Genomic DNA, 14,996 nt, shown 5'->3' with positions numbered 1-14,996 from the left:
AGACCTGTCAGTCCGCCGATGTCTCACTTTGTGAAGCCCCGGCCCTAAATCCCACAGCATTAATGTCACATTGCCCATTCCTAAATATCTTTTCTAAGTATATGAGTAGTTACTGTTTGTAAAGTATCAAGTGGCTTTCACGAACGCAAACTGAAAATTACGTTGTAATGACAGCGATTTTAGCTCACGCTTTGGGCCAAAACGATTTGAAAAAGCAGGTCTTAGCTGTACAAGGATATGTGTCACTGTTAGAACATTAGGATGCTCATTATGTAAGCTCAAGAGACGGTTATTTGCTTTTGTGGCTGTAAGCCTGGTGTTGTCTGCATAAAGAACGAGTGTGTGTTTATGCGATTGTGTATGCAGCTGTTGCAGTAACTGTGATAGGAGCTGAAGATCATTAATTATGGGTGTTTCCCTACTTTCCTCCAGGACTGATAGTAGCCTATGCTAGAGAGATACTGGTTCAATGGAGTAAATGCCATTAGCACTTTGTTTAGCTAGTACCCTGGGGTCTTGTTTCTAAGCCTTTTTTCTTTCAAGTGGCAGCCTTGCGTGAAGCTCCCTTACACTGAGCCTATTTCTCAGACCCTTATTCCCCCCCATGGAATTCAGCACCAGTGTGTCCAAATTGAGAAGGGAAGACAATGAAGGGCAAGGACAAGAAGGAAGGCTTCATGCGTGCGCATTTAGCACCTGTATCAGTGCACATCACCATGTGGCATTTAGACAGGCAGGACAAGTGAGAAGGAGCATTAAGCCAGCGACCCGGATGAAACAAACAGCATGGCTAGTATCAGGGAGGGACGAGTGGTTAGTGCATGGCGAAGGATACACTGAGAGTCCCAAAGCAGTGTTAGGGAGGAGTGGCGATGTGCTCATTAGCATTGAAGCCTGGGTAGAGGTAGAACTGACTCTGCTGCTGGGGCACGCTCTGCCTAGAGAGGCCCACACAGGAAGCTGCTCCTCTAACATGAAAGGCAAGCAACAGTCTGAAACTCCTCGTGATTTTTCAGCATGAATTTTTTTTTTCTCCCCCTTCTTTTTCACCATTTTGTACTCCTCCTCCTAATGATACCCCGTATCCGCTCTCTAAATCATCTCATCCCAAACCTCTTCACTAATCATGTAAGTTGGAGAGGAATAAATGCTTAACAGATGCTAGTATTGTCAGGGGTTGGTTACATGCAACTGCATTTTTTACAGCTCAGTGGAAGTGAATATTTTGAAGTGGTTTACCTAAGATGACTCCTTCCTCTGCTCAGTTTAACCCCCATCGCGTATGCACCACTGTCTGTTGGTGTGTGCAGAGACCAAAAATCCTCTCACCGTCTCACAAGGGTCAAACAAATGATGGAGAGAAACACCAGTGAGGTAATTACAGCTGTGAACAGACAGCTGTGGGTAGTTTAAATTGCTCATATTGCAGTTTCCGGCATTTTTTATATCCCTGATTAGATTGCATTAGGAAGTTATGCGGAAAAATGAATGTGCTACATGATGAGTTCGTTTCCAAAATGAGGTGCGCAGTAATTTAAATATGGACACCCACTCTCCATATGGTCTAATGGCAGTTTTTTTTTTTTTTAGCTGGTATTAACATTTCGTGAAATATTATGCTTTTCTGAGTCAAAGTGTTTTCCAGAAGTGCACTGATATATCTTTCATTTCTTTTTTTAAGTAATCATTTTTGTAATAAAACCCTTCTTCCATGTAATTACACTTAGTTCTAAATTAATTCTGATATCTGATGGCACGGAGGATAGGGGAGATAGTGAAAGATATTTTCCAAGATTACTAGTTCTGTGGCATACCATCAGTATTTTACAGATGGTCATTACTGCTGCCTGTCTGATTGAAATTTGACGTATTTTATTCGGTTACTGCTTCTGCCACAGCTAACGTACAATACCTCCCCAACCTTTCTAAGAAGCTTCAGTTCAATTCAGGTGCATTTATATAGCACCCAATCACAACAACAGTTGCCTCAAGGCACTTTATATTGTAAGGTAAAGAACCTAAAATCAAAAACGAAGATAGTTGTTCCCTGAGCGAAGGTCTTTTAAGAAAATTCTGCAAGTAACTCAAACAAAATCATACAAATTTTGTGCAATAGTACTGTTAGGCCTGTATGTGTTTTTGGCAAACTGATCACACTGAGCAAAGTAACAAAAAAGCAATAACAAAAAAAAAAGAGAACACAGGCTATAGATGTTGTTTATATGCTTAAAGTGGGTCATTTTACACTGTTGCTAGGTCGTTGCTAGGTAGCAGGATGGCATCATAATACATCATGCATAATTCAACATTTGTGGACTTAAATGAAATGTTGTTTTGGTGAAACAAAAATGATATGATGCTTTTATAAAGTGTTACAGTTGCATAAATGCTCAAAATACATGATTTAAGCCTGTTGCCGAGTGGTTATTTAGCGACACAATGTCGTCACAACCTCTGATATAGATAAGAACCTTTTATGGGCCTACCTGTGTGCCAAGTTTGGTTGCTCACCCTTGTGACTTAGGGAGAGACAAAGTGCTACTACTGCCAGTCCCCAATAATTAATAGGCAGCTTTTAAAATGCTAAGCCAAGGGGAATGCTATAAAAGTAGTGTCACCTCTTTTTGCAATTCTTTTACCTGTCTCTAGTTATTTGTGTGCTTGGTGCAGTGTAAATGTGTGCACAAAGCTTTGGAATAGCCTTGTTATAAGTGAGACAACCTTTTAATCAATACACCATCTACTTCACTAAACTACTCATTCCTTCAGAAACGACCAGAATGCTAACGCACTTTGTGCTTTTTCCCCCCAAACAGCACCTCCTACGGTCCGCATTATACACTCGGGGCACGCCTGTAATGTTGAGGAGGAGAGGCACACCGAGAGAGTCTACACCATACGAGAAGGGGAGACCCTGGAGCTCACCTGTCTGGTGACAGGTCATCCTCGACCGCAGGTAGGAAAATCAGCGCCGTTTCATCTGCCCTTAACCGACAGCACGGGAAAGAAAAGATAGTTGCACATGCAAATCATGGGGCAGTTTGTTAAGCGCAGAAAGCTCTCTTTTAAATCTGTATTAGCATCAAAGCTGCACACCACATAAGTCTGCGCTAAACCAGCTTAAAAGTTTAATCCTTTAATTATTAATGGTTTCATTTGCTTTGTGCACCTGTATGCTGATAATTACAGCTTCCAAGTAAAATGAGATTGCAGAAAGCAGCAAAAACATCTGCCAAACCAGTGAGAAACAGGCCACAGTTAAAAGACTCTGGGTCATGTGAATGCACATGGGTTCTCAACATCTGAGAGCAAGCCTTCCTCACATTCTTATTTACTGTTGTGATGTGCACTAATTAAAAAACTTAACACCTTTTTTCTCTGATGAAAATAAGCTTATAATTAGTTTGGGGTTTTTTTGTGCTCACTATGAATTGTTTGTAGTATTCAAATCTAGAAACAATTAAAAGTTTAAAAAAGTAAGCAGATGGCAAAAATAAGGTCTCATCTGCTCTTTTAGACTAAATGTGAGCGATTATGAGCCACATAGATACATAAAACAGGTTCGCTATGAATTACTTGACCGTGACATTTTGTTCTTATTAACCCAGTAGGTCACCCTAACCTTTATTGTCTTTTTATTACATGTTGCTTCTGATTTGAACAAAGACTTTTGCAGCTGATCAAACCCACACATGTGCAATAAGACTGCTATATGTGCAATTCTTTTTCTGACAAAGTTGTATTTTCTTACTCAGTTGTATATAGCATTTGCATTCTATTTTATTCTATTGTATATAGTATTTTATTTTATTTTATTGCATTCCAGTGTTTTCTAATTTCTGCTACATAACTTTGCACTTTTGCTGTAACGAAACAAATTTCCCACCTGTGGGACTAATAACGGTCATCTTATCTTATCTTATTTGCTCAATAACAAAAATTTTACAGAATCTCCAGAAACTCTGGACGGCAAAACCAAAACGCATATGTTTTTTTATGTTTCAACTGAAAAGGTGAGGCTCCTTGAATAAGACTGTTTCAGGCACACTGTTCGTCTCTTTCCGTCCCCGGGAGGGGGTCACAACTTTGCACTCATCATCTCTGTCTTTCCTCTTAATTAGAATTTTTGAAAAACAGAGCAGAGCGAGGGAGTGGGTGGGAGTGTAGCGCGAGATCAAAAGCTATGCAGGGCTGTGGCAGGAAAGGCAGGATCTCCTTTGAAACGGAGTCATTATGAGACTCATGCAGATCCCCTGGCACAGTGGGTCTCGGCTGTGTCTCTCTAGACTTTGGGATGTGTCAGCTTTGTCCCCCCTCTGGTAGTGGCATGGGACTGGGGACAGAACACATTCATTCTGAGTGGTTTAGGAGGCTGAGGTGGCTATCTGGAATGGCAGTAGACCTAAGGCTGGTTTTGTGATGTTGCAAGAAAAACCAAATGGTGTGACCTCATCGGAAACAGACTTGCAAGTTAATACGGCAGTAACAGCCCATCTTTTCGTTAGAATTAAATATTAATCCTTAGAACGTGTTCTGAGCCTTTCTTTGCCCCAAAGTTCCACATTTTAATCGAGCTGAGTTTCTCTATCTTCCAATGCAGGGGAAATAATCAGTACTTGCAAAGGTTGTACTTCTTTTTTGTGTCCTGTCTTGATACTTGACAAGTGTGCAAGTTCGGACAGACAACCAGTGCGAACAGTTCTTTATGTGTGTGTGAGTTTGCTTTCTGTGTCTTTTGTATGTACTTCTCTGTGATACTAGCAGATATCTTCTAAACATATTTCCACGTTTAACTCTCACATGATTTACTGTATATCATATAAATGATCTTGTTTTTTATGAAACATAATGATAGGTATGATACATACAGTAAATTATTAATATAAAATACGTAGCTTATAACAGGTGAATAAATTAAAATTATGCATTAATACAGTTAGTTTCCCTGGCTACTATAATCTCTTGACTAGACTCTGTAATCTTGTCAACTGCCTACAGTACTTTATATTAACCAAAACAGCATAACCATAGAGTATAGCAAGACTTTTTTCTATAACTTGTTTTACTTTACTAAATTCTATAGGGCAGGCCTGAAAGAAAGACAAAAATCACATTTTGTGTTTTTCTCAGACTTCCGAATTCATATAACAGTATTTAAAAAATATTGGTAGGCACAGTTCACTTGCAAGTTTGCACTGATAAGTCAGATATGCCCTCTATATCTATACCAAGATCTCAGTTGCACAGGAATGGGTCAATGTCTTTAGGCCTCTGACAAATGCATATTTCCAGCAGTTGTCAGAGGCTGCTAGAAGTCAAAGGTAGAATTGATTGCTGAGAGGATGTTGCACCAAACTGCAGCTTTGGCTGCTACCAGAAACTTGCTAGCTACCAAGTGGTAGCAAAACTTAAAACGCTGACACAAAAACAGGAAACGGAGAACAGTTTCCTTCAAAGTAAAACTGATGGCTCACCGCTGCAGCAAACACATTTCAAGAGGTGCAGCTTTTCCTTTCAAGGCAAATGTTCGGCATTTCCAGTTTGCATTTTTGCAGACCAGTTGGTTTCTCCCATGCTAACTTTGGTGACCAAAGCAATCCTTCCATATAGCAGCTTGAATCAATGATGATATCACATAGACTCATGGGACATCTCTAGCATAGTAAAATCCTCAATTAGTTCTGCAATAGCAAATCACAAAATTGCCTTTTTCAATGTTAATGTTCAGATTGCAGTCTCTTTCTTTGACTTTGACTCGTGCTGGGTTAATGCATGCACTGAGGGGTGCTGTGCCAAGTATAGCCCCACAAAGGACCAACTGCAGAGTAAATGGGTCCGTGGTTGGCGATTTTGCCACCATTAATTCTTCACATGTCTATCAATATGCACACTTCTTAAATTACAGAGACGCCCCTATAGGCCTTCTCACTGGCGAGAGTCTCTGGATTGTGTCCAACCAGGCAGCATCCTCCTTCTAGCCGTTCTCCTTGTCAGCCCTGTGCCTATCCGCCCACCTACCTCAGAAAGAAAAACAAGAGCTTTCTAATAATAAAGTCATACATGCATCCAGCCAATACAGGCACACAAACAAACACACTTATAGCAGCAGCAAGACTTCTCTGCCTTTCCATTTAATTGTCAAATAAATATATGTTCCTGTCAGTCAACTCCACACCATATGTGTTTTTTCACTGCTTACTTGTGGGTTAGGCGTTTCAAGGTGTTACCCTGGGCTATGCAGAAAGACTGGGACTATTTGTATCTGGAGGGATCAGGGACCAATTAAATCTAATTCTGTGGGATGTTTAGTACAGATGTCACTAGAAGGATTTTCAGATCTTAGCTCTGTGAGGAAAAGAATAAGACATTTCTCAACACTAAAATACGCTCTGTTGTCTCATACTGTTTCAAATACTATTTGAAACGGCCTAATATACTGATTATAAGCAACATCTGATGCTTTGGTCATAATAACGTCTTATGTTCGGGTATATTCAACAGCTTATGATTCAGAAATTGCAAATAAGCAGTGCCCTGTTTTGCACCAAACAATGCCCCATCTAATAAACCTCTTGACTATGAGGGGAAACCCCTCGCTCAGTACAGTCACAGACATCTCAGGGTGTGCTCATGAAGGTCAGCCAGCAAAATTCGCCCCCTTAGTGATGTTGCTGACTTTTCTGTCTTTAGCTACAAGTGGCTTGGCTGTCCTCCAAAGTGTGTCTTTTGTCCCGTTTCCTTCCCCTCACCCACAGCCGATCACAGCAGATGGCCGCCCCTCCCCGAGCCTGGTGCTGCCAGAGGTTTCTGCTTGTTAAAAGGGAGTTTTTCCTTCCCACTGTCGCCAAGGGGGGCATAAGAGGTTGTTGATTGTTGGGGTTTTCTCTATAGTATTTTAGGATCTGTTGTTGTTGTTATTTGACTCTAAATAAATACATTTAAATTAAATTGGCTGTTTAACTAAATATTTTACTAAAACTGTAATTCAAAGAGTGCACACAATTTGACATCTTCAAGTTAATAATTTATAGAAAATTAAAAAAAGATAAGAATGATGAAATCCGGTGAGTCTAGAAGTCCTGAAATTTATATTTTTGCATCTTTACCAAATTTATAAAAAAGGATGACAAATATCAAATGGCTTGAAAAACTCCTCATTGATGCAGTGCCTCCCCTGCTACAGGACTAACATCTCTGTGTATTGCAGCAGTCCATTAATCATTTGCTCAAGGAAAAGAACTTAATTGGTTTTAGTTTGGTAAGAAGTCATTTATTAAGCGATATTAACAAACAACTGGCTAAAGCTTGTAATTGCAAAGATTTGCAGTTGTTCAGTGTTTTGAAAAATGTAAAACATATTTATATGTAAATCGAATGTAAAAAATGTCCTCTGGGTTTCTACAAAACTGTACATATTTTGTAATATTTTCTTACATTTTACAAATTCTTTTTTTTAGAGAGTTGCACATCGATAGATGACTCAAAGCTGGAAAGAAAACTCGATTTGTTCATTCCTTTTTAAAAAACAGTGTTTCGTAAGTCTTATTTGCTTCCTTAATCACATTATTTGTCTTTCTTTGACTGTTTGGGTGTTTTTGACTCTGTCAGACCACCACATAAATATAAACAGCTTTTCCTGTTCATACTTTCATGGTCACTGTTCTCCAGATCTATTCATTGTCTTTGATGCTATGAACAGACATCAAAGAGTCCCTGATGATGAAGCCATCTGCCCCCATCTCCTCTGCCCTGGCCTCCATCCATTATGTCCACAGTACTTTGTTTGAGTACCGAGCTCCAATAGCCAGCAAAACCACATCGCAAACACCTTTTTTTTGTGTGTGTTTCAATTATTGGCCAGCCAGATTCGACTCGCAGCACCACGGGTCAGCAAGTACAAATAAGCTGACCTCAGGCCCTAGGATATTTCGCTTTATACAGACCACTTGGAGTATGTGATCTGTTTTGGATGCTCCCATGACAGTTAGCCTACAGTGCCAGTGTCTTTAGCAGATGGTGCTTTTTTTGAGCATGATGTAACCTTCGATTTTTCCACTGTTTGCCATACAAACTGCAGTATCAAAAGGGGATCTGTCTGATAGCTTTCCCTTAATCTGCACCCTAGCCAACCCACCTATAGTCTTAAAAGTGAATTTAATAGCACCAGTCAAGCATACACTGTGCAGTTCAACAAACAAAAAGCAGATGTAGTATCATTTTCGTGTATGTCACTGTCTTGTGCTTGTCCTCTTTGATTCAGGTTCTGACATCAAAACTGTCACTGCGATGCGTTTCATACAGTATGATCATCCAATTTTTATGAAGGCCAGTATTTTCTAATATAGACCCGCGGTGTAAGTGCACTCTCAATTTGTAGACCCCCTGCTGCGTTTTCTGATCACTTGATTGTCATGCTCAGCCACACTCGTCTGCACCACTGTGCAGCGCGGACCAATGTCACTGCCTAAAAGGAAAGATGGCTGGCAATTAGAAACTAGTCTCGAGTTCGGTAGAGGGAAACGTCACAGCGGGCAATATGGCAGATTCACCAAAGATGCGTGCTCCAGCATATGATCACTGCATAACAACAGACACTGGGTGCATTTTAATTAGCTCGTGCTGTGACATCTCAGCATGTGTGGTCTCAGACACTGCTGGGATATTCAGTTGGATATTAATCTATACAAGCTTCTGCTTTCCATGTAAGCAAATACTGTAATTCCTGCTAGGGTTGTCTGATTTAAGGAAAACAAAACAAAAAGCGTTATTATTGTGTTTGACTTCGCTTTGTCATGGTGCTTTCACAAAATGTGAAACAAAGCAGTTTTTTAATCAGAGGGTAGACAGGAATAATATTCTGCTAGAATACTGTCACTAGCTGGTACACCACGGGTAGTTTGGCACATTCCCTTCTGTATACGTGTAGGTACTTTACGAGTTTTGTTTGACATAGTCCTTGAAGAGAACAGAAAAAAACCCAGCTAGGCTTTCAGTGGGCTGAGAGGAACAATTATCATATTGCTCAAATCTGCCAGCGCCTCTCAGATCAAGAGTATTTGCATTGCACTGAGGAGAGTGAAGAGGGTCAAACTGTTCTCGCCGGGTATACTTCAGGACGCCCCTTGTGGGCAGAGGTAAAAAAAAAAGTCAGAAGAGTGCCGGAATGAAAATAGCCCGAGGGTACAGAAGGAGTTGAAAGCTCACCAATAATGTGGTCTGCTGCAATTTTCCTTTTTTTGAAAATATAAAGAGTTATTTGAATACCCACTTCTTAGTGTCACTCTAACAATGCATTTATTGATACTGCATTTTTCTGAAAACTCAAAGCTCTTTACACAAAAGCCAAAGAAAATGACTGGGGGTATAAGCTGGGTGAATATTGAATTCTGCTGAGGTCGCCGTAAGCCAGCTTGCTTTGTATTTGCATGAGGGAATCCAGAGCACTGTAGTGACACAGTATTCAGAAAAATCTGCTCCCATCTAATTTATGCTCATAAGTTATTTAACTTTAGCGCTTGTTGTGCTGAACTCATGATGTCCCCAACTGTTAGTAGTGGCTTTTGCGTCTATCGGCTGCTGAGTTTGGGCTTTTTCATCAAGTGCTTTCTCTCGGTGTCTCTCAATGCATTTTAAACAGGCCAAGTGGAGCCTTTTGTATGCCGGGTGCTAATTTAGAGGCTTTTATTTTTAATGGTAGTATGGCCTCTGTGTAAAGGGATGGCGTGTAAGCACAGTCTGACAGCAGAATCTTTTTTTTCTTTTCGGGGGAAGAGGTTGTTGAAAAGAATTAGTAACTTACACACACTCTCCGTATATGACTTTTAATTTATTTCTACCTCTCTGAAAAGTAACACCTCGAGCAAGACAGAGAATCTGAAACTGATAAGCTTCAATTTTTTGCTTCATGTCATCCTCTACCCCCAAGGTCCAAAAACGCCTCTGGAATAGGTTAACATTATCAGGTTTTGGGCCACCCACCCTTCCCTTTCCTTTCTCGTATCTGTTTGGAAAATGACCAAACTTCATACTGTCGTAACCTTGGGATGGAGTCGTCATGGTTAAAACCCTCTCTGTGTCTCTGTGATAGCACCCAATCCCTATCCCTGCATGCAATGATATCCCTGTTCCATCTGATGCCATCGCTGCAAAATGGGATGTTATCAGTATCCGAGATGATGCTATCACCATACAGTGTGGAGATATTGGATTCTAATTCATAGCCTCCGCTGCCTAGACAGAGATATGTAAGGCTCTGCAGGCAAAGCCAGTCCATCTGTAGCTTACTTAGGATGAGGGATTGAATGGCGCTTTATGCTTCACGGTTCTGGTTGTGTGGCCCCCGGGCCAGAGTTGTCACAGTACCTGTTCATGCTGTATGCTTTAATGAGGACAGGAGAGGGAGATGATGGAGAGTCAATTACAACCTCATGTTGGAGAGTAACACTATTTCACCTTTCATTACACCTCAATGCCATGGGCTAACTGGGTCTCATCAGTTCGTGAAAGGTACTCATGCTGAGAAGGCCATGCTGAGGTCAGTCTTGTGTGGAACAGAGGAAAGTGAGTTAGATGAAGATTTTAGGTGCCAAATCAACACTGTGCGCTTCACAAAAAGAACCTTTCAGCTGCTTCGAGGAGGAATGTTCCCGCATAAAATGAATGCAGGATCATGTGAAAAACAGAGTGGCAAACATGCAGGTCATCGTAGCTGCCGGAGAATTTGCAGGGAGAGCAAGGCCAGCATATGATACAGACAGACCTTCATTTCTGTTTTCTATTTTACTTATTTTTATAGATGTTGTTTGGTAATTTGTTTTTAAATATTATATATTATGTCTACTGCACAGACTACATTGATTCGATTTGACAGATCAATATTGCTCAGATATTGTATTCATCCATCCATCCATCTTCATCCGCTTTATCCGAGGCCGGGTCGCGGGGGCAGCAGCCTAAGCAGAGAGGCCCAGACCTCCCTCTCCCTAGCCACCTCCTCCAGCTTATCCGGGGGAACACCAAGGCGTTCCCAGGCCAGCCGAGAGATATAATCTCTCCAGCGTGTCCTGGGTCTGCCCTGTGGCCTCCTCCTGGTGGGACATGCCTGGAACACCTCACCCAGGAGGCGCCCAGGAGGCATCCTTGTCAGATGCCCAAACCACCTCAGCTGGCTCCTTTCGATGTGGAGCAGCAGCGGTTCTACTCTGAACCCCTCCCGGATGGCCGAACTTCTCACCCGATCTCTAAGGGAGAGGCCAGCCACCCTTCGGAGGAAGCTCATTTCTGCCGCTTGTATCCGCAATCTCGTTCTTTCGGTCACTACCCACAGCTCGTGGCCATAGGTGAGGGTAGGGACGTAGATCGACCGGTAAATTGAGAGCTTCGCTTTTGCACTCAGCTCCCTCTTCACCACAATTCAATTTTATTTATATAGCACCAAATCACAACAAAGGTCGCCTCAAGGTGCTTAAAATCTATTCTATTCATATATCTATTCATGGATGAAACATGGATTCGGACAGTGGAGGGATTATGCTTAGTTTAGCACTAAACATATACACTGGGGACAAAGCTACATGTATAGGTGGGCTCTGTGGATTAGTGACAAAAATTGTTTATGGATACCTCTAAATATCACTTCTTAACACAGTATTATTTGTTTCATTTGTGCACAAGTATGTTACATTGTAAATGATGCAGACTACAGTCACTTGTTGCAGTTTACTGTTTTTTTTCTCGCAGTCTCACAACAACAAGGCTATGAAGTGTTTAACCTGATCATAGTTGTTGATGTTTGCCATCTTCCTAAAATGATTCACTGCATTCTTTAACAGATTTAGTGAATCATTTCAACAGATTTTTCTTTCCCATCCAGTTTATGGGTTTTTTTTCCTTTTGCTGTTAATCTTTTGGCAATGAAATGCCACTGTGAATGTTTGTGAATGTTTCACATCAAAAGCCTTATTGTAGCTCTATTTTCCAGTAGCCGCTTCACAGGGAAAAAATGGAGGAAGTGTTGAGTTCCTCTATTGTGATCAAAAGAAAATGGAATAAAAACAGTAATTTTGTTCCAATCAGAATAAATTTTTTCTTTAAACGAACGCTTTCTTGAGATTGCAACAGCTTCAGAGTTTTTACCAAGTCTGTTTTACCTGCCCTTATTTGTTTATGTTGGCTGCGGTATTTATTCTATACTTACACTGTATATTAGCTTCTTAACTGAGTCTGTTCTGTGTCTCTTCTGTCAAGTCGTTGAAAAGCGTAGTAATTTTCACTTTTTCTTCTTTGTAGATACGGTGGACAAAGACAGCTGGTAGTGTGTCAGATCGTTTCCAGGACTCCAGCGTCTTCAACGAAACGTTGCACATCGCAAAGATCCAGAGGACCCAGGGAGGCCGCTACTACTGCAAGGCCGAGAACGGCCTTGGCTCTCCTGCCATCAAGTCCATTAGGGTGGACGTCTACTGTAAGTGTGATGAATTTGAGTCAGCACAGACCATTTTCATTTTCCAACATTGCCCAAAAACAATTGCCCATTGTTGCTTTACAGTAATAAGGTTGTGGTTGTTTTGTTCACGGACTTTGTATTTTTTCTTGTGCGTTTAGCCTCTTTCTGTGTGTGTGTTTTTGTGTGTGGTTGTTATTATGTTTTTCTTCCTGGTTTCAAAGAAGTCCAAGTGCGGCAGACTGCAAATGGTAAATTGCCCAGAGGTGTGACTATCAGCGACTGTATCTGTGTTACCTTGCTAAGGATTGACCAGTAGACCCTTATTCTTCCATCTAATTCTATTTTGGCAAGATTCCAGACAGCCATGACCCTGAAAATGTTTCTGTTCACAGTCGTGATTTTGCAGCAATGCCAGCCTCGTAGTGGTGTAGTAAAACATACAACTCAAGAACCTTTTGCTTGCCTGGAACAGCATATATGTATGCTTTAGAATTGAATCGGTTTATTATCCTGCAAAGAAATTAGAATGTAAAGTGAAACAGGTGTTGCAGTATTAATTTATAAGTCAAAATGTTAACACAGACAGCTGGCGAACAGATGAAATGATACAAAGATGCATAGCCCAAAAATAGCAATGTTCCAGTAGTTATTATGATGTAACGCATAAGAACAGAACTTCTTCTTCCTCTCCTGAGAATGTTACTTGGATGTAAAGTCAGTCATTGTACATGCAGATTCTTTATTTTAAAAGCAGCTGCATGACAAATGCGAAAGGTTCATTAGCATTCATTAAGCAAACGTAACAAACTTAACTTTACTGCTTTTATTGATTTGTCAGTGATTATCCGATTTCACTTCGTGATGAGGAATAGCAGTCGCTGCCCTCCACCAGACACCCTCCAGCCTACTTATTTGTGCAAAGACAGCCAAATCTGGACTTTATGTTCAATAAGAAATCCGTAGTCATGCCATAATTAAAAGCTTGTCTTACTGTTTGAGCTTCATGAAATCCTACTGAGATACATTTAAAATGACTTGCTTAGTGCCTTTGAAAGATCTCCAAGCTGCCTCACTGATTTCAGCAGCTCTCAGTCCCTTGCTCTCCTTTTTTTTTATGCCAGACTGCAAGGAAAAAAATGTATCTTTGAAAATAAATGACCCCAGTGTCCTTAATTTGTTTCCAAATATCATTTTCAATCACAGAGGAAAGAAAAAGGTAGTGATGCTCTTGATTAGTTTCCAGCAACACCTACAATAATTCCAGGCACTTTTTCTTGAGTTAGGATTTATACTCCTGCAGTTCCCTGCATTGATGCCAGTGATTTGAGGCAGTCTATGTTTTTATGTGTCAACATTATACGAGTGCTTGATTTGACTTGCGTTAGCAGGGAACATTTAATTGAAAATGACTTCATAGCTACTTGATTATGTCTTCTTTGTGCTGTGCTTTACAGAGTCTGCCTCATGACTTTAGAAAAGCTCAGGCTGGCATGCACTGGTAAAACGTTGGAATGTTAACAATGCATACATTTGCCAAATAACATTCTTAGTGTTCAGCCATAGTTCGGTTAGTAAAACAGTTTGAAAATCAATTGTGATAAATAATCCTGTCCAACTTTGTTTATAACGTTGGAACTGACTTTTATTGTGAAGTACAAAGTAATTGGCATTTCTAAGCACTCGGTCTCAAGGACACGTAATGCCCTTCATTGCAGTTTGTTGTTCCATACAGTGCAGAAAACCTCTTATCCCCTAAAAAACAAAACAAAACAAAACAAAACAAAACAAAACAAAACCCTAGCACAGTAGCAACAAGAGTCACCCAAGAAGGAAAATCCTAACTTGTCTACAAATGCTCACCGTTTACTCCCCATTCTGTTGTGATTGTTGAATAAGTGTAATACATGCCAGAATGAAAGCATGATAGCCTTCAAAGTAAGAGTTGTGCATTATCGCTACAACCAACGCAGCCAAGCCAAACGATGCAGCTTTTACTTTGAAGGCAAATCCTCTCCATTTCTGGACACTTTTAACAGTTTTGCTACCACTTGGCAAGCAGTTTGCGGGTGATCGCAGACATCTCAAGTCGATGTCTTCCATGCAAACTACTGGCAACAGCAGCAACCTACTAGCTACCAAAGCAATCACAAGGAGGTTTGTGTTGCAGCACTGTATACCTATTTGCAGCCAATTCTATGCTAGCAACTCCTGTCAACCTACAGCAACCAACTTGCCAACTAATTGCAGAATACACACTTTTCCCTAGTAACCAGTGTTTCCCAGGGTGGTCACTGACTGGTCTGTAGGTCTGCATGAACGGGGCTGTTGGAATCAGTTTCACAGCGACTGCCAGAAACAAACATCAAACACTCACAACCAGTTGAGGAATCCACTCTAGGACAGTCTTTCATGTCCCAAATGGAGCCAAATGTTGCTCGGTGCTATTGGTATTAAATAGTGTCTCATAATTTCCTGTTGATTAACAGTTACCCTCAGAAAACAATGTTAATGATGAATATACATTTTTATGGTAATACCGCATGTCTAAAGC

At 40.7% G+C, this 14,996-nt stretch overlaps 1 protein-coding gene across 9 annotated transcripts in view; it reads left to right on the top strand.

Annotated features, from left to right (window-relative positions):
- Positions 1-14,996, top strand: part of LOC146501387 (MAM domain-containing glycosylphosphatidylinositol anchor protein 2) — a 221,727-nt gene that overhangs the window by 76,998 nt on the left and 129,733 nt on the right. For all 9 annotated transcript variants that reach the window (XR_014869519.1, XR_014869520.1, XM_085133641.1 and 6 more), the window contains 2 exons: positions 2,817-2,956; positions 12,289-12,463. Coding sequence is in view for 7 of the 9 variants with exons in the window: in XM_085133641.1 (XP_084989767.1) it covers positions 2,817-2,956; positions 12,289-12,463 (315 nt within the window). In the remaining 2 variants the exon portion in view is untranslated. The remainder of the gene's footprint in view (positions 1-2,816; positions 2,957-12,288; positions 12,464-14,996) is intronic.

Source organism: Neolamprologus multifasciatus, chromosome 15 (assembly GCF_963576455.1).
Source record: "Neolamprologus multifasciatus chromosome 15, fNeoMul1.2, whole genome shotgun sequence".
NCBI classification, from domain to species: Eukaryota; Metazoa; Chordata; class Actinopteri; order Cichliformes; family Cichlidae; genus Neolamprologus; species Neolamprologus multifasciatus.
The sequence above is the reverse complement of the archived record's forward strand: the minus strand, read 5'-3'. Positions and strand labels throughout refer to the sequence as shown.